This window comes from Telmatherina bonti (genome assembly GCF_933228915.1).
Source record: "Telmatherina bonti genome assembly, chromosome: 6".
Classification (NCBI taxonomy): domain Eukaryota; kingdom Metazoa; phylum Chordata; class Actinopteri; order Atheriniformes; family Telmatherinidae; genus Telmatherina; species Telmatherina bonti.
In genome coordinates this window covers 25,840,974-25,860,766 of record NC_136624.1, presented here as the reverse complement: position 1 = coordinate 25,860,766, position 19,793 = coordinate 25,840,974, and the positions used below count along the sequence as shown (strand labels likewise).

Sequence of the window (19,793 nt, the reverse complement as noted above, 5' to 3'; positions counted from 1 at the left end):
CATAACTCAAGAGATTGAGTTTTGACATACAGTTAGACTGATGCTCATAAAGCTTTTATAAAACAGTGTCAACCACACAGCTGCACAAGTGTGAATGATTTTTTTATGGTGGTCAGAAAGGTCATTCAGTCTGCTTCTGGACAGCTGTAGCTACAAATGTAGCTTACTGGGTTTAACATAAATTGTTAAGCTTTTTTTATATTTAATTTATTTTTTACACTGCATGACTTTCAAAGTTACATATTTCAGTATAGTATGTATGTTTACTATCCATCCCTTCCTTCCATTTTATTCTGCTTATCCAAATCGGTTCCCAGGGCAGGTGTTTAAGAAGAGAACCAGACGGCCTTCTCCCCAGCCACTTCTTGTTGCTCAGCCTTTGCCAAATTGGGGGTCCTTACCCCCACAGGAGTCCCAAGAGGATTTCAGGGGGGTCGTCACATAATTGGAAAATAAATAAATAAACAAAAAGCCTATATTTATTTAATGAAATTTGGATTTAATTAGGGATGTCAATATTAGCTGAGGAACAAGGTCTCGGATTTTGGATTCTCATCACAGTCATTTCGTACTCGGCTATAAACCGTTCTAGTGAGAGTATGAGATCAAGGCCCAATTACTGTAATCCAGACCGAGGTCTGGAACTGGTTGTATAGGAACCAGACAGTTTGGGTCCCGTATTCAATACTGCAGGAGTACCCTCCACAGGACACCCTCGGGTACACAATCAAATGGCTTTTCCAAGTCCACAAAGCACATGTTAACTGTCTGGACATTGGAGCACATCCTCTGGTCTTCCTTTCTTAAAGAGGGGACAACCACACCATACTGCTACACCAGAGGCACTGTCCCTGAGGTCTATATTTCTACAGATGTATGTCAATCGTGACAACACCACAACATCAAGAGCTGTCAGCCACCACCCAACTCATATTGCACCCAAGCCCCAGGCTGATTTTATTCTCTTCTGCAAAGAACTTGTCAGCCAGGAAGACAGAAAACTTTATGTGGCCCATAGAGAGTTTTAATGTAAGCTATGAGGTTAAATTGATCTAACTCTTTATGCAGTTTTTAATAACAACCCGAACAATATTTTAATACACGACTACTTAATTAGATCCCGCGAGAATTACACCCCTCCAAGTCTTTTTAGTATTTCTGTGCTCCAACACGCCTGACTCAGTTGAGGAGGGTATGTTGAAGCTGGACACAGAAAAAAACAGACTAAGCTAAGTTCACTTTTTTGCTTTATTTAGTTTTTTGAAGGGTTGCTGTTTATTGTTCATACTGTTCCACATAACAAACAAACAATCAAAAACATTCACAGTAACGTAAGGGCGGAGTTAAAAAACCTAAACCCCGTCTGCTACCTCCGCTGTCCCAATTTCCCAAGCAAGAACTCCTTTCAATCAGCTTAATTGAACGTGTGCCTGCGCGTGACAGAAGATAGCTAACTTTGAAGAAATTACCGTTTTAAGTCATAAACAAAATGGTAAAAAATAAGTAATTATTACTCATTTGTAGAGCTAACGTCTACCTAACGTGTGAATATGTTTGAAACTGTTATTTGTTTATTTGTCAGGCGGGGTTTGGAGTTGGAAAGCACCACCTTACAAAGGAGCTAGCTGATGTTTTTGCAGAGGACTCTGAAGATGATACGACATTTTACGGCTTTTCTGACACAGAAATAGAGGACACGGTACGTTTATTACTTGATTTAACCCATTATTGTCGTACATTCATATCTGCTAATAAAAGGTAGTTAAACATTTATGTTTAGCTATTATTCCTGTTATCTATCAAATCAATAATTCATTCCTTTTTATATGTCAAATTTTTTTGTTTGGAGTTGAGTGTGAGTATTTGTTGCTGTGAAGAGTTTTGACAAAATTAAGCCACACGGTGCAGCTATTACTATTGATTGCCAATTAAGTCTTTTTTAAAACCTTTATTCATCAGATTTCAAACTTTGATTATGAAGCCCAGCCTGATTTCCAAAAGGAGAAGGAAACCACTTCCCGACCTTTCAGGCTGAGGGTTGCTTTGCGGGCTGCTCACTCTGCCCATCAGCCCACAGAATACAAAAGTGAAGAGGGTGATGAGAAAATATCAACAAACACAGAAGTGAGGAGACCAAGAAAGACTATCAGGACAAAGATGGAGAGACATGTGAATTTTGAGGATGAGGAAACTGCTGCGACGGAGTCGTCTCCATCTGAGAAGCTCAAATCTGATTCAACTGAAGACGTGGCAAATACTTTCCTGGCCAAAAGAGAGCAGAATATCAAGGCCAACAAAGCAATGGTTTGTCAAAAACAAAATAAATTGAAGTATTTGGGAACTATTAAATAGAAATTACAGTTGATGGTGTTTTTAAAGCAGGAGTTTAAATACATTAAGTTTTAAAAATCCTGTCATGTTGAAAAGCATTCTGGATCAATGGAGATATTAGATGTTTAACAGGGACTCATGATGTTAATTTACATTTTTAATTCCTTTTTATTTTCATTCTTTTTACAGTTGGCTCAGCTAATGGCAGATCTGCAGAAAATGCCAGGAGGACCAGGGTTTCTGAAAAACCAAGCAGGCAAACAGAAGACCAAAGAGAGGATTTCTGTGAGTAGAATGAAACGTGTGAAGCCATTCAGTGAACCAGTCACGTCTCTGTTCCACCTCAGCAGAGCTCTGAATATGTATTTCTTTATAGTATAATAAATTGAGCTGGTATTATTCCATTTCCAGCGTCCACCTCGTGCAAGTGTTTCTGGAAGGGAGTCCAGAAGGAACCCAGAAAGGGCATCTCGAAGACTGACTCGATCTATGACAGAAAATGAGGATCCCACAGCCTCTCAGGAGGCAGACGTCGAGCTCAGCTTGGAGGAAGAACTGCTTGAAGTAATTTATATACCAGTTGAAAATGTTTATAAAGGAACAGATCACACTCCAAATAATTACATTTTTTTTATCCTACAGTCATATAATTTTGACTTCAAGATGGGCTTGATTTTTATTGGTACATTGGTTTTTGTATTATTAATGACCAACAATAACAAAGGGAATACTTGAGAACAAACTTTTATCATTAACAATAGGAACTAGACATTATGTTTCATGCCTTCAATTATTATTTTCCAGTAAACAGAACACCATTATCTGTTTCAGGTGCGCCGTGCTCCACAGCGTCGCAGCACCTCACGCACTAATCAAAGCAAACCTCATGTAATCCGGCCAGTGGAAAGCATCACAGAAGATGAGCTTCAGCTGGTTGCAGACAATATGACGGACAAAATGTACAACAGTGTAACAGTGAGTTCAAAGCTGGGCTTTAATTTTGTTAGTCTGTGTTCAGATTAGAAAGAAATCAAATTTGCTTCCCAAATCAAATCTTTAGAACACTTTACACTGGGATTTGAAAATAATTTTAAAAAAAAATCTGAATTGTATGTCTGGATTTGTGATTTGGTAACAACTGTCCATATCAGAGCAGGACTGTCTCCTAGCATTAGATTTCATGTGCTTTTGCTTGTATAAAGACTCACCGCCCCATGAAGCAAGCCGTTTGTTATTTGTGTGCTTCTTTTATTCTTGTTTTTTCTTCTTGTTGTTGATAACCCTCTGCTACAAGCAGCTTCATCTTGTTGCTGTGCTTATATCCAAAAGACACTGAAACAAGTGTTTGGATTGCAGGACATTTTAAGAAATAAGATTGAAAGCACACCTTTTTTTTTTTTTTTTTGTCCAGCATTTCGAATTAATTTTGAATATGCAAAAGAAGGGGAAAATAGGTGGCAATCTGTCCAAGGCCTTGATATTTTTTCCACCCAATAGCTTGCATTTATCAAATGTCAGGATCAGGTTAATCTGTTAGCTCTGGAACCAGATCAGACCTCAACCTGCAGTTTTAATAGATGTAGTGTGAGATACATACCGATAAAGCACTGCGCAAGTCTAAAGCCACACCTCATATTTGTGTACTGTCAAGAAAATGGGACAGAGATCAGCTGAAATGTGCAAACAAATAAAAACTGATATAATGCCCTGTTTCTACCAAAACTGGGCTGGGAGCCAGAATATCCAACCCGAACTGTGTAATTTGTCCAGGATCCTTCCCTTGAGGACCCCGTACTATCAAGCTGACCCAAAAGGTAGAGCTTGACATGCTGCAATTCATTGATTAGTCAAGAAGTCATAATTTCCTGTGTGACTTACAGTGGACCTTTTGTGTAAAACCTCTTTAGGAATCAACATTGGTGCAATAATGTTATTTTCTGACAGTCAATTTTGAAGATGCTGCTACAGAAATGAGAATTGTGCGTCAGCTGCAAGTAAAATGTCTAAAGATTCCATTTAGAATAGTTTCCTTTGCTTAGGTTATGTCATGTTTGAGGCCAATGTGAAGTAACTTAACAAAAATAATTTTCCTCTGAAAATAGTCAGATACAATGACTGAATTGATGACAGCAAGAAGACAAAATAAAAAAAACACAAAAAAACATTGAACTTTCATAAAGCCTAATAAAATGGGGAGCAATACTATTTTGAAATGGTACAATAAAATCTGACTTCTAGTAAGCAATAGTTTTGCAGATTACTGTTGTGTAATGACATCTGATTAACAGGTCTATGCATTTACAGTTGGATATTTTACTGTCTGCAGTGAGCCTCAGAGTGATTAACCGTAGGATAACTTTTTATAAGTAGAGGGAGGGAATCTCTGTACACACACACCTCATTCTAATAGTGTTGACTGAAAGTCTGCAGGAAGAGTAGAGGGAAGGTATCAATCTATTTTCTGGAATTTTGTTTCCAAATATTTCTAACATTTGAATAAAATGTCTATGAAAATGAAAGTAAAAGTCTGAGGATGCTTGCAAATGTGTTTGATTCTTCTCTATTTTCAGGGTTCCACATGCCATCAGTGCCGCCAGAAAACTGTTGACTCGAAGACATGCTGTCGCAGTGAGGACTGTCGTGGGATTCAGGGACAGTTCTGTGGGCCATGCCTGAGGAACAGATATGGAGAGGATGTCAGAAAAGTTCTCCTTGATCCGGTTAGCCCTTTGATACAGCAAACTGTTACACATGTGAATACATTTTACTTAAACAGATCTGGGGGCATACAATACCAGACTGTGAAAAACAGATAAGGAAGTACAAGACAACTTCTTACATGACTTTTCCAGTGCTGTGCTTAATCACAAACCTGTTTTGATTAATTATTTTTTCCTTGGGTGCCATGATTCCACAGCCCTGTCTCAGGTCACGACAGAGCATGTCCACTGTCTTAAGATCAGGAATGATTTGGACATTTTACTGTTGGAATTTGCTATTTGCAAGTCCAAAATTTAAACAACTTATCTTGTGTGAACTTTGTGAAATACTTTGTTTTTACAGCCCTTAAATTACAACCAGTTACTGTAGTCAAGCAAGACATAATCAAACCCAGTGTTGAAGATCAGATGTTTTAATATTTGTATTTTGTATACCTGTTTTATAATGTGCTTTAAATCCACTTTACTGCAAACACTTAAGTCACAGTAGCTTTTAGGTAAGTCGTTAACGCCCAAGATGGACATTATTTTTACATCTAGGCATAACTGAAGCCCTATATTTTAATCAAGATATGCAGATACAACTATGACAATAAGATTTTAGTGGTCTGTTATTTTAATCTCAGGAATTCTTGTAGTGCCAAACCACAAACTGTTTGAGACTTGGGAGGTTTATGGTGGATCATTAGTTTTGGTCCTCAAGTCTTAATTAGGTAGCTAGCCAGAAAATGATTGATAACCCTAGTATCCTAGATTGTAAAAATGGAGTAGGACATAAATATAGTATTCTGATTATTTTCTCCTTAAACAATGTTAAAATTGTAATGTAGCTTATAGTTGGTTTCCTCTGAGTTAAAGGGCTCATCATCTGAGAATTGCACTTTTTCAAGTTAAAACGTGTGTATTAGTATTGGGTGGAAGTGCTAACATCCCCGGAAGCCTTTCATTTGAAGACGGTCGAGTTTTTCCATCTGGGCGCTTTGTTCACAGCAAAACTGTCTACAAGGCTAAAGTCTCACAAACATATTTTATTTTAATTGCCCCTGGGATTTTGTCAATCCGGAGAGCTAATTGCATAAACCCACCCCGTTCTAGACCTGAACCCACCCCTCTTCTATGCCTAAAAACACCTGCTGGGCCGGCCTCAGTCGCAGTTATCAACAAGCTGTGAGAAGATGTGGAAACAGCGATCCCATGTCCACTGCTCGTTGTCTGTTGCCAAAACAAACACCGGAATGTTTTTTTCTCTCCCTTCATCAAGGGACCAAACTACCAGGGACAGATGGATTACATTATATTTTGTTGAAAATGCACCTGCATCTTTACCGCTGGCGGCCTGCTTGTGCATTTTGCAAACATTTGGGAAAATACCAGATCAAGTGGCATCAACCCTGCTGTGGCTGGAGAGAAGGGCATTTGCAAATTTAAGCAGCTCACCATCAATAATGTTGGTAAGTTTTGCTACTGATATAAAGTTTTTTGCCGTGACTGAGATGTGACTTAACCTGATGCACATAATGCTAATGCTAACCCTAATGCTAACGGGACAAGCCTAAAGGTTTAACCTTCTGCTGTGTACAAATGAGCCCCGTGTTTAATTTTCTTATATCTATCTTATGCTCTGCCACGTAAATGTTTGTAAAAGACTTCTCTATTTCTAATTTTTGATGCCTGCTACCACACAGTAAGTACAATATTTATGATGGTAGGTTTGTCATGATGACAGTGTTTTCTTCCGATCACGACATGGCAGTTATTTAATCCAACATGGTGACCATCATGTAGTCTGATGCTGGCATCATTTCATCAGGGAGTATATGTATTTACATTAAAAAAAACAAAGGTAACATCTTATGGCCTCTTCATTTCCAATAGCATTAGATTTCATCACTGAACCAGAACACAAACTTTTTATTTCTGACATTTTCACGTGATGTGTGTTAAACAAGAGCTGTGCAGGATGTAACATTTGCAGATAAATTTTACTGGTAACACTGGGCAGAAATGAGCCTTCTGGAGGCTGAAGCTGGTGAACTGTCTGTGTTTCAGAGGCTGTAGTTAGTGTGTGTAGTCGCCATTTACTTTATTGCTCCCGTAAAGTCCGGTTTTAGCTGGGTGGTTGCTATGGCAACAGTCTTTGTGGATATTGGGGTCTGACTTCTGGCCTGTATGGATCTGAAGTATATGTTTTGTAACATTTGCATCAAGCCAGATATTCATTACTTTTATTTTTATCTACATGAAGTTGGTGAGGGGGGGGGTGAAATAAAACTAGTGTGTTTTTAATATTCTTTGTTGTATATTTTGGTATATGAAACCCTGATTTTTTTTTTCTTTCTTTTTTTTAAAAAGTATGCAAAAACTTTGTTGCTGTTGGCATGAAGGAGCTTTATAAAGTTTGATTTCACCTATTGGGATTGCAATATTTTGATGACTTATAAACTGCAGGTATTTACACCTACAATCTATTAATCAGATGATCTGACTTTTTTTTATTTTGTATTTGTAGATTTTAGTCCAGCATATCTCATGCCATGCACAGGCAGATGTAGGCTGATAGACTGACCCTAAAACGCAGGCAACAACTGGAACACAGCTGTCATGAAGGACTTTCCACCCACACTTTGGAAGTACAGGTTTGTTGTCTTTTTAATTATTTTACATACAGAAAATGATAATTAATCAAACACATATACATTCTTAATGGAAGGTAAGAGGCGCTTTAATTGCTTGTTTTGATGTCAGTATCTGGTTCTGTGCAGAAAAGGAACCCAGACTACAGCAGTGAAGATGATGTAGGAGTCTGCAAATCTCTTTAAAACTGTGGTTCCAGCCTTCCCTGGTCCTAAAAGCCATCCCTGAAGAAGCCTCAACTCAGTCTGGAGCAGTGTTTCTCAGTTCCAGTCCTCAGGCCCCCCTGCCCTGCATGTTTTGGACACGTTCCTCCTCCAAAGAACCTGAGTAAGACTATTGAACTTCCTTCAACTTCTTTGCAGCCTGTTAACGAGCCCTTTATTTCATTCACATGTGCTAAGGTAGGTAAGGTAGGTAAAAACAGGACAGGGGGTCCTGCGGACTGGATTGGAGAAACACTGGTCTGGAAGATGATTTCTTTTGAGTCTTGCTCAGTGGCTCCAGAACCACGAGACACCATATTTAACCACATTTAACCCAGAAAACTCAGCTACTGTTCACAGAATCAATAACAAAGAGTGAAAAATATTTTCATTTTTATTAAAAGTGAGCATTAATTTTATTTATGTACACTAATAAATACATTGTGTTCTAATGAGCTGTTTCTTTTGTTTTTTTTTACTTCAGCTTCACATTTTATATTCAGAAGTCAGATGTAGAAATGTGTATATGGTAAAGTTGTGTATTTACTTTTATTCAATTACTTTTGTCCTAAGTGACTGCAGCAAAGTTACTATTTGTTATATGTAATATGAAATGGCAAGAACATATATAATCACATTTTATGTACATTTACCTATTTGAAGAAATGAAGGGGGAGTTTCTCTTCTATACCCAAACATTCAGACATAAAGCTAATCAAATGACAAATTATTTGTCATTTGATTAGCTTTATGGCTGCCGATTAGTTTGGTGTGACATGTAATGTAAGTTTGGTTGGGAAATATGATGCAGCGGTCAACATGACTTCATTTTTTACATATCTAACTTCAGATTTTTGAAAAAGTACATTAATTAGTGATTACAAGATTGAAATGGTGTCCCAGTCCATATGGAAACTACTGTGAAATGTGCAATGCGAAACAGCGTTCCATGATCTGAATTTAGACGTGGATGTCATGCGACTGTTCCATATTGCGTTCCATTATGTCACCAATTGTTTGAAAATGCCACGGTTGTTCCATGCCACGTTAGTCAGAACCATAGGTCAGAACTTAGTGAAACACAAAACTCAGCGATCTTTTCAACCTTGTGTCCAAAATGGAACAACTAATTAATAAAAAAGTGAAAATGTTTACTACATTCACGAATATACTAGATTTTCAGAAAATTAAAATACAGATATTCAAAAATTTTTTTGTCTTTTCTAATTAGCAGCAAAGTCACTTGATGTGCGTGAAACATTTAAAATCTCTCAAACAGCTGTTTATTTGTGAAGTTTTCTCTCGGCGTTCTTTGAAAATTGTATTAGAATGGAAGGGAGTACAAAGTGTCCCAGGTCAGCTGTCTGGGATCACAGCTCCTTGAAGGGAAATAAGTTAAATGCATTGCATGCAACATTTGTTGTAATACTACAACAATGTGGAGACCCCTGTGGACCAAACATTCTGATGTCTCCATCAGTCTTAGGAAACCCAGTCCAGTGCTGATTCGAGCCAGCGTTTCATTTATGGTACGTAACTATATCATAAACTTAATTAAAAAATAAATATGTAATAAAGTCAAGAATTAATAATTGAGTTTACTCTTTAATTAAGCCTATTTAGAATGAATTTCACACCTGAGCACAAAAAGGCCCATTTATTATATCTACATTCGCACATCAAGATTATTTTTATTAGCTATAAAATGCAAACGTTTTTAGCAGTATTCCTCCTCCTCACTTCGTTTTTGTTGTTTCCTGACAAGGAGACTAAATGAATTGGACGAGGCACCGATCAACCTGACCTGTTTGGACCCACAACCCTTTTTAATTATGGACGTTGACGGTTTCAGGAACTTTGAAAAGAAACTTGACCCCAATTGCATTCTCCCATCCAGAAATACACTGTCATCATGCTGAAGTCCAGACTTCCATACTGATATCTCTAGAAACTAACAAAAGAAATTGGAACAGACCAAACACATCAGGACACAGCAAAACGTTCCATTTTGAGTTCAATAATTTGAAATCATTTTGGCCACTAGGTGTCACTGTAGTAATGTGTTCCGAACGTTCCAAAAGATCAATCGTTTGGAACAATCATTCCATTTTTGTCATCACTGTTAGTGATGTAGAAAATTACTAATAGCTTTTCTTTTTTATTTTTAAATAAGGCTTTCTAACATTGATAATGTTTTAAAACTATGAATGTTTATTATTTTTAAACTATGAATGTTTATTTATAGTTTAAAAAACTGTCCAACACAGTATAAAATTGAGACGTATTAACATGAACAACATGCCTCATTGTCAACGTGCTATCTGACTTTACAGCAAGGTGAGCAGAGATTAAAATGACGACTTTACCATTCCTTCCACCATCTCTGTATCTTCTCTCTCGGGCTCAGTTGGATTCAAACATAAATGGTTGAATTCAGAAAGCTGCTGCTGTCAGGTTAGTTTGCTCTCATTAGCGGTTGTTTTTGTCATCGGACTACTGGGCCCGCCCTCCTCCGTCGCTGGACTTCCAGCATCAATCAGCTCAAAATAATTTAAATTAACATGTTTATCAAAATCTCGTTTGAAATCTCACGAGTAAAGTTTTATAATGAATAAAGTCAAAACCAGCACTTTGAAAACTTAAACCAAAAAAAGTTTTAAAACAATTTTTTAAAAACACTTTGGAGACATGAAAAGACCAGGTTATGACTCCTTTAATTTCACCAAGTGTCTTATTCAGAAGTATACAGGTTAAAAACTGCAACTTTAGGGTAATTTTCCTTTACATCTAATCTATCTCTTGGTCTCAGAGCTTCTGAAAATCCTTATTCCTCCCTGTGATACCATTTTGCTGTTTATTCATTTATCTCTCCTTAGGAGTGGAAGTGCCCTCCATGTCGAGGTATTTGCAACTGCAGCTTCTGTCGTCAGCGAGAGGGTCGTTGTCCAACTGGCATCCTGTTTCCCCTGGCTCAGTATCATGGTTTCTCTGATGTCCATTCCTACCTCATCAGGTGGAATATTACCTTAAGATTCAGATTCAAGTGTTGCCATGTAAAGTTAACATGAACTGAATGTATTTTATACAGTTGAAACAGACAACGTTTCCATTGTGACAATGGTATGCTGCTTATTGACCAGTACTGCTAACTGTCTTTTGGTAATGATAAAATGTTTTTCTCTTTCAGCCTCCGCAACAAACTGAAGAGTGACGAGGATGTAGAGATGTGATTTTTGCCGGAGGGGAGCAATTTTCCAGATTTCTGTAGTTTTGAGGGGGGGTTGTTGAAGTTCTGAGTTAAAGTATACACAACTTGTATTTTAAACAAATAAATTGGTTTCTAAAAATTACTGGGCCTTGTGAATGTTTTGTTGAAGCACAAGTTTTCAAAGAAATTTGAGATTTAAATTTTAATCCAGCTGTTGGCATTTGCAGTTGTATAAACAATATAAAATCCCTTATTTAAAATGGGGCAAAAAAAGTAAGAGCACTTGTCCAATGAACATAATTGATTTTCAAACATACATTGCACAGGTTATGATTACATTTCACAAAGCATAGTAAGAGTTAGGGAAAAACACATTTTATAATACAGGTTGCATCTCATTTATTTGGACAACAAAAGGAAAGTTTAGCCAAGGTTTGCCTCTAGCTGGATTTTTTCCAGTTATAACTTTAGCATATGCATTACAAGAGAAATGATCAAAATTTATGGACCAAGGGAAAAAGTTCTGTTTTGATCAGGAGTATGAACCTTTGGTTATGAGCTTCTATATTCATGCTGTCTGGACATTTTTGCAAAATATTTCACTGTGGTCATAAATTACAAAAGAGAAAAAAGTGACATGACTATAAGGCAAAATCTAAAATAAGTATACCACAGCAAAGTAAAAATAAATGGAAGACTTGGACTGCATATGACATGTTCTATGACAGAAAGGCCCTGAAGACTGACTGCGCATCAGGGGTAGAGACAACTGAAAGGCAATTTCTTGTATCACTTAAGACGATCCTGGGCTGTTCTAAAAATTTCTGTAGCCTTTTTGGAGAAAAAAAAAACACACCATATATACACATATAAAAAGATGCTTTGCTATCATACAGATATTAAAGCATGATGGCTTGAATGTTTGTACTTACATGAGAGGTTAGCGTTCGCCTTATGATCTCAGTGCCCTGAAACCTATATCCCCATTAAGTGCTTCTGGCTCCATCCAGCTATGACCTAATGTATAGACATAATGCTTCGCCAACATACTATTCCAATGATATGGGAAATACTACATATTTTCAGTTTTCCACCACAAGTGTTGGAATCTAAAAATTCAGTATTTGCTGTAAAGGTTTTAATATAAGGAAATATTGCATTTGTGATGATGGGGTCAGTTAGCACACTGGAGACAAGTCAGAGCAGAAAACTCAAGGGGGGGGTAACTGACATAGCTCTATTCATATATATTATATATATATATATATATATATATATATATATATACGGAGAAGGAGCCAGACATTGTGCCATCTATGAATTCAGCATGAAGCGTGCTGACTTGCAATCCCACTAATGAGTAACTGTGTGGGACAAATGTTAGTGTAATGCCATTTCCATACATGGAAAATTGGATTTGATGGTAATTTCTCAAATCTAACACGTCAAACTAATATATTCACATCTGAGTCTTAAATGCCACAGGTGTCTAATTATAAAGATGGATATTAAATTCCTCTTTTGGTTTGACAGTTTATTAGTATATGTCGTGTTGTATCTGAGGCGCCCGTCCCTCCCACCCCCTTTTACTGTCTGGGGCCTCTGAGAGGTCCTGCTTCTGCAGCAACATGCCCTTTTTAACCCCAAAAGTCCAAACAATATCCACCAATGCCATTTTCTTCTGCTGCTTTTAGTAGTTGCCATTGATCTGGTGAAGGTCCACCTGCATCATGTTGATACCACTGCTGGCTAATCGAGCTAGGCTCTCTGCAGATAAGGTCTCCATAGTGACAATGGTGTGCTGGTCATTGGCAGATACTGCTCCTGTGCTGGCTTCTGATCCCGCTGCAGGGGAACCGCCGTCGGCCGAGACTGAGATGCCACTGTTATTAACAGCCACTGTTTTCTTGTTTAAATGGGTCTTGAGGTGCTTTGAGAGGTGGTCACTGCGCATGAAGCGTTTGGGACACTCGGTGCATGCAAACCTTTTCTCTCCTGAATACCAGGGAGAAAGAAACAAGCTTTAGTAGCTGTACCTGGTGCTTCTTTAGACAAATGACTAAGACTGCTTTTTAGACTTAATTCACGACTTAGTTTAGTAACTAATATTAATGAAAAATCCTAACAATCAAATCCTAACAATTGCTACTTTAGTCAATACCAGCAAGCACACATCCAAAATTAAGACAGGATTAAGAGGGTTTGGTTTTTATTTCAAACTAAAATCATTAATTGTACCTGTGTGTGTCCTTTTATGACGCTGAAGTTCATCTGAACGGGTAAATCGTTTGCCACAGTAAGACCAGCTGCATACAAAAGGACGTTCCCCTGTGTGCCACCGAAGGTGAGCCCTCAGGTGGGATGTCTTGCCATAGATTTTCCCACATCCGCTTATGTGACAAATATGCTGCTTCTTTTTATTTGGATCACTGCTCGATGACAGAAAAAAAAAATGTTTGAGAAAGTTAAATTTGTATGGCGTAGTCATGTGAAAGGAAATATAAACCAGGGAAAAATAACTTGCTCCTTCTGGATGCAATCTGCATCCTTACCACCAGATGCTACTAAATGCAACACAATGATTATTCTTTTAAAAGAAAATGGATTAAATTACTTAAAATTCAAGTTAACTTTTTAAAACGTATTGCAATTTTAGTAACCATTTTCTACTGAACCTTTTTTTTTTTTTTTTTTTTTTAAACTGCTTCCCCCCCATAAAACAGTGAATTACAAACAACACTTAATCATAAAAATTACAATAAGCAACATTCATTCATTCATTTTCTGAACCACTTAGTCTAGTAAAGGGGGTCACGGGGAAGCTGGAGCCTATCCCAGCAATAATTGGTCAAAAGGCAGAGTACAATAAGCAACATACTGAATAAAATTAAAATGCTACATTTATCTGGCATTCAGAAGAATTCTTTGTCAATGGTAAACACAGCAATTAATAAAAGGATCAAGTGACATACCGTGCCTCACCATCCTTGCAGAAGGGACATGTACAAGCCTCTCTGCGGTTACGCCGCCCCTGAGGGGGTGGGCTTATATCCTCATCATCCATAGCAGTACTGTCATCCAAACTTTCTCCACCTGGCTGCAGAGCCTGCTCTCCTGTCATGATTAAAGAGGAAATGTTTCAGTCAAAGTTAATGTGGACATTGTTTTAATAACTTTAGTTTGTACATGTCAATCAGCTTCAGATTGCAGAAGAACTGCTGATACATAACTTTCCACTGAACATCATGTTTTTCCCAACAGTCTTAAGTTATTTAAAACAAAACAAACAAAAAAAACTCAATTTCATTCCTCAATGACTTTACACAGTAACCCTAATTAACATGTAATTAAGTGGGCAGCTTAACAATAAACAGTTACAATATTTAATTGTGTATGACATGGAAATCAGCTATATGTATTTTATTTTTTGAACAAGAAAGTTTTTTTAAGCTCTACAAGTATCAACCACATCCAATCTAAACCTGACATGTAAGTCATGTGATTATTTGCTCAAATGTTTGTTAACCAGAGCCTCCTGGACTCCAATTGCAATGAAAATGTTAATTTACTGTCAGTTCTGGTGTAGAAATAAAAAATAATTTTCCTGTTGACTTGAGTAATAGTATAGTTCAAACTAACCATGCAACAAATGTATCTGATGGGAAGCACAGGATTTCATAATCAGGGAAGCAGACTCAGTGATTAATCACAAATGGTAAGTGTTTGATATAATGTAACCTTGGAGGCAAACAAGTGAATTAAAGCAGATTTAGATATGAAAAAAGGCCTCGAAATGATGGGAGGGGTGAAGTTACACCTCTACTAAAACATAGTTTGTGTCCAACTCACAACTAAAGTGTAATGTGACCTGCATTGTGAAGGTGTCATTGTTCAAAGGAAAAACTAAAAAATAAACACAAGCATGCAGCCAAGGTTCAGGAAAACAGATTGATGAACTGGTTTAACCAGAATTAAACAGATCAAATGAGATCCAACAAAGACATGTGACATTGAGAACTATCTCAGATATAGGTTAACACCTTATCCATCTTTTTTTTTTTTTTTTTTTAAATAGTATCTGACTTTAGACTTCTATGGTGCTGATCAAAAGCAAAACCCAAACTTTTAGTGTTGATAACAAAGTAAGCCTAATAGCACTGAAATTTAGCACAAATAAGGATGACTGACCTGATGTGCTGGCGATGGTAATGGGAACTCCTTGCAGCTGATGCATCTGTAGCCCAGTACTTCCAAGAGTGTTCAGATTTATGGTTTGAATGCCTGGTATCTGCACAGTATTGACAGGTAATCCTTGAGCTCCAGCAGCTCCTTGAGTTTGGCCAAGTTGGGGTAGAGACTGCACTGGAGCTAGAGTGATCTGTGCACCTGGTGGACTCTGGATCTGAATGGTCTGCCAGCTAACTTGGCCATTGGGGCTTACAGTGCGTATGAGGATGGGCCCTGCGTTTGGCATAATTTGAAGATTTTGAAGCCCTTCTTGGCTGAGTGTTGGAGTAGAAAATACTTGACCACCTGCGGTCGTAACAGTACCAGCCTGGATGGTTTGGAGAGGTGTTCCACCTTGAATAATCTGCTGAGGCTGAATAAGGATTTGTTGAGGTTGTTGCCCGTCTCTGCTTTCTGACTGTATTGGGATGCCAAGAGAGGTTGCTGGGTTCTGCTGGAAGGTTCCTGTCACTGGTCCATTACTCTTCTGCGTTTGAGTAACTCCATAAGAGGAGGTGGTCTGCGTTGTTATAGTCGATGCACTTGTCATGTACCCTGCCCCGCTGTTAGACAACACTGGCTGCTGCGATTGCTGTAGGAGTTGATTACCTGAATCTCCACTAGCATTTGCATCTCTCCCTGTAGCACCTGTACTGACAGGCAACAAAGTGATGTTTCCATTAAGAGAAACTGGCATATTTGCCAAGAACTGGGGTTGGTTTTGTAACACACCGTTGCCTAAGCTAATATTTTGTATGGGGATGGCTCCCTGAAGGACACTCGGCATGGTTATGATGTTTCCTGCTGCACCAGCTCTATTAGTTGCAGCTATGATTTGCTGGCCATTTGGAGAGGACACTATCTGAAACTGTTGCCCTGCTCCTGTTGCAGTAGAAACGGTAGAGTCTTGCTGAGCAGGTGCAAAATGTAGTGGTTGGCCATCCACAGTCTGAAACTGGGGTATAACCTGGTATTGAATATTGGGCACTACAGTGGTGAGCACCTGCTGACCTGGAACTGACGGAGCTTGTGCAACAACATACTGCTGCTGCTGACCCTGAGTGCTTACAGCAGCTGCCGATGGGGACAGCACCTGTCTGCTCTTGCTGGTGTCTCCTATCATCCCACCTGAGGAATCGGTGGTGATGGTGTTCGAGCCTGAGGAAGCTTGAAGGCTGAAAGGAGTAATCTGCCAACCATTGGCACTGGAAGTAAAAACGCCCTGGTTTATTTCCAGCTGTTGCTGCTGATTTTGTTGTTGATCTGCAGGAGAATCACTTTCTCCAGGAGTGTCGATTCGACTGCATGTGGCTGCCAACAAGGCCAGTGGAGATGGTTGCTGTGAGTCCTGGAAAATTAATATTAATAAAGATAAATGTATGGTTGAATAAGTAAAAATGAAATACCTGGTCAAAAATAAAGTCACACTATTACATTTTGATGGACAACCTTTCTTTAAGCCACACAAGAATGGAATCCTTTTGATATGCTCATGTTATGACACTTGAGTTATTTTTTTCCAGAGGGGCTTTTTTTTTGTTAAGATCTTGTATTGATAACAGGAGTCAAACCATTGCATTTAATCTTCTTTAGCACATTCCAGAGGTTCTCAATGGGGTTAAGGTCTGGACATTCTGGTTGTCAATTCATGTGTGAAAATGATTTCTCCCAACCATTCTCTCAGTTGAAGACTGAAGAATTCTTACATTGTCATCTTGGAATATGACCAAGCCATTCGGGAAAACAAAAATGTATTTTTATGGAGAGAGAAAAAAACACCAATTGGTCCTTTAGTATGTTTAGGTAGTCAGATGGTATTAATTTTCAGTCAATTATTGTTGCTGAACCTTGACCTACATCTAAGGTCTGACATATACGAAGCCAATTTCTAAATATTTTAAATAAGTACAATCAAAACATTGTTATAGCCTAAATTTAAAAAAAAAAAAAATCACATACAACAACCAAAAGCTGCAAACTAAAGTAATAGTAGTTATAATTTATATTTACAGCATGGATATTAACAATGAATGACAAACAGCAATAACTGAAGTGAACCTGACGATTACCTTAGTAATAAAAGAAGATCTCTCATGTGATTTAAAAGGATAAGAAGAAGCTTGAAGGAGGTGTATTCACAAATATGTGAATGATATTTAGAATTAAATTATATTTTTTTTTAAAAATGTGTAGCTCCGATTTGTAAATAGCAAAAAAAAGTAAGCTTGCATTTCAACCACAACTCTCTGTGTAGCACTTCTTCTAGGGGAGTAGGCGTTAGAGAGAAGACGTGGGGGGGGGGGGGGGGGGGGGGGGGGGGGGTATGGGAGGGACCACATTTTTCAGGAGTAGCGGCGGGCTCTGCTTCCCCTCCCCCCAAACCCACCCATCGCCCTCCCACACTTAATTTTGCCCTATAAACTACCACACTCCTCTAGCCACCCCCTCCGAGGCCAGCCAAATGGGCTGAACGAGAGGAACATTAAGCGCCGGGGTTTGACGGGAACACCCCGTGTGGGCGAAAATTACCTGCCCATTCCCCACCCCGGTGACATGTGCTCTAGGGAAAAAATCAACAACCCGCGCGGGTCCCGATACCGACCAGTCGCAGAATCAGTCCAACAAGTAGCAAAACATGTCTGATTTAGGCCGACAAACATGTGATTTGGCAAGTTTGCAACTTGTTAACCTACTTGCGAATTTGTGTTTCGCTTTTGACTGAATCCTCCACTGCTCTCCGCCGCGGCCATTTCACTCTGCTGCTGATCTGCGGAAGAAGAGTTGTAAGATCACCGACTTCCAAAACAGCAAAACACAGAATAAAATAATTCATGTAAAAATCAAACTGTAAAACACAGACAAACTCTTTATAATTACTTTAACTCTAACAGATTTGTAGCTGCTGTGTCGTAATTCATGTAAGAAATGCAAAGAAATCTATGTCCGAAACTCGCAGGGCCAGCTAGCCTGTGAGCTAAGCTAACATGAACTCACCACAAGTAATGTTCAGAAAATGCTAAGTAGTAGCTATAGTGACCGACATCGCATCAACTCTTCTGAAAAAATGTGACTTGTAATCTATGTAATCGAAACAGTAAAAAGCTCAATTCTCAGTTTCAGTATCAGTTAAAAACAAAATCTTTAGTTATGGTGATGAATGTTTGCGAAGTGCGAACAAGTAACGATGAAGTAGCGTTAGTTAGTCACTTTTAAACTGCTTGAGACGGCAGCTTGATAACAATACAATATTTGTAACAGCTGACACAACTCAGTCGCCGTACTGTAACGTTACTTCTTACTGTTGAGTTTAAGGTACGCTCACATTATGCCACTGAGTTTTAAAAGTTAACTTACTGCTCATAATTTGAAGACGGGAGGAGTTTCTCTGCTCTTTTTTAGGCTTGACAACTTTTCACAACTTCACACAAACTTAATGTGCCCCTCTCCTTTGAAGGAAGAGAACAGATGCACTCGATTTGTTCACCTCTGAAGTCTGTTTGCTTCGCGAGACATAATCGCTGCAGGATTAAGACTTGAATCACAGCCAGTCAATGGCAGCAAAGAAGCCGAACATATTTTACTCATTTTAAATTAAGATAGTCAATTTACTGTTTTATTTTATATTAACTTACCATACACGTGACTAACATTATACAAACGATATCAACTACACAACCAAGGTGTATTTTAATAAACTATTCTAAAAACGTAGCGCCGACACCAACTTCAGGGAATTAGTTAGCTTTACTATCGGAGTATACCGATGACTAAAAGAAGCACCTCTCTTTGAGAGTGACATGTGAAAGATGGACACTTTCCTCCAATAGAAAAGCCTGCGTCTGCAACTGAGTAGCATCAGCCAATAATATTTGTCCAAAGGCGGACAGTTGGGCGGGCTCAAGCATGGTAGGTTGCGCTACTGAGTATGATTGACGTTGGACTAGTTGTTTTCCGCATAAATGGCGGCATGAGTTTATACTTTACGTAAAAAAATATATTCATATGATCAATTCAGAAAATGGGTTTACTATTCAAAACCGAAATAGTGCCAGGGGTTAACTCCTGTTTTGAACAAGGAGGTGGGGAGGAAGGAGGGCGGACATGGTATTTGAGTCTTGCCTCCGTGGCCTGTGGCCACTCCCTTGTGGCTGCCGGTGTTTCCACAAACTGTAAGGAGGCGGGAGGAATTGCTCAGGGTGGAGGAGAAGAACCCTTTTATCAACTCACAGTGGCCACAACTACGCTGGGAGTGGATAATGGCTCGCTAGTGGGAGGGCTCTTATCATGGAGATTTGTGAGGGGGCTGTCAATGAAGCAGCACATGTGCCATGTAAACAGGCCAGAGGGTGGAGTCCATGCTGAGGCCAAGCCTGCACCTTGACCGTGTGAAGTTACAAACATATGTCTCTAGTCAAACTCACTACTACCAATAGTCATCACAGCGCATTCCTTTAGTTTGGCTTCATCAAA

General features: G+C 38.6%; 2 protein-coding genes across 2 annotated transcripts; one reads left to right on the top strand and one right to left on the bottom strand.

Moving 5' to 3' along the window:
* Nucleotides 1–757: 757 nt before the first annotated feature.
* On the top strand, nucleotides 758–11,118 carry LOC306757087 (cell division cycle-associated protein 7-like; the record flags this gene model as incomplete). Its single annotated transcript, XM_079242050.1, has 9 exons — nucleotides 758–874; nucleotides 1,583–1,699; nucleotides 1,960–2,304; nucleotides 2,521–2,616; nucleotides 2,743–2,895; nucleotides 3,163–3,306; nucleotides 4,902–5,051; nucleotides 10,765–10,901; nucleotides 11,076–11,118. 9 exons carry the CDS (start codon nucleotides 758–760, stop codon nucleotides 11,116–11,118), a joined length of 1,302 nt encoding a protein of 433 aa, XP_079098176.1.
* On the bottom strand, nucleotides 10,982–18,767 carry sp1 (sp1 transcription factor). Its single transcript, XM_079243019.1, has 6 exons — nucleotides 18,678–18,767; nucleotides 18,017–18,090; nucleotides 15,285–16,671; nucleotides 14,069–14,210; nucleotides 13,335–13,525; nucleotides 10,982–13,091 (listed from the first exon to the last, which is right to left on the bottom strand). Exons 1-6 carry the CDS (start codon nucleotides 18,682–18,684, stop codon nucleotides 12,787–12,789), a joined length of 2,106 nt encoding a protein of 701 aa, XP_079099145.1. The 5' UTR covers nucleotides 18,685–18,767; the 3' UTR covers nucleotides 10,982–12,786.
* Between the last annotated feature and the right edge of the window lie 1,026 nt (nucleotides 18,768–19,793).

Bases quoted from the DNA above. Each gene is read 5' to 3' on its own strand.
- sp1 (XM_079243019.1), bottom strand. The intron at 16,672-18,016 runs GTAGGTTAACAA...TTAATTTTCCAG, and splicing joins AGCGAAACACAAATTCGCAA to GACTCACAGCAACCATCTCC. The intron at 13,092-13,334 runs GTACAATTAATG...CCTGGTATTCAG, and splicing joins TCATAAAAGGACACACACAG to GAGAGAAAAGGTTTGCATGC.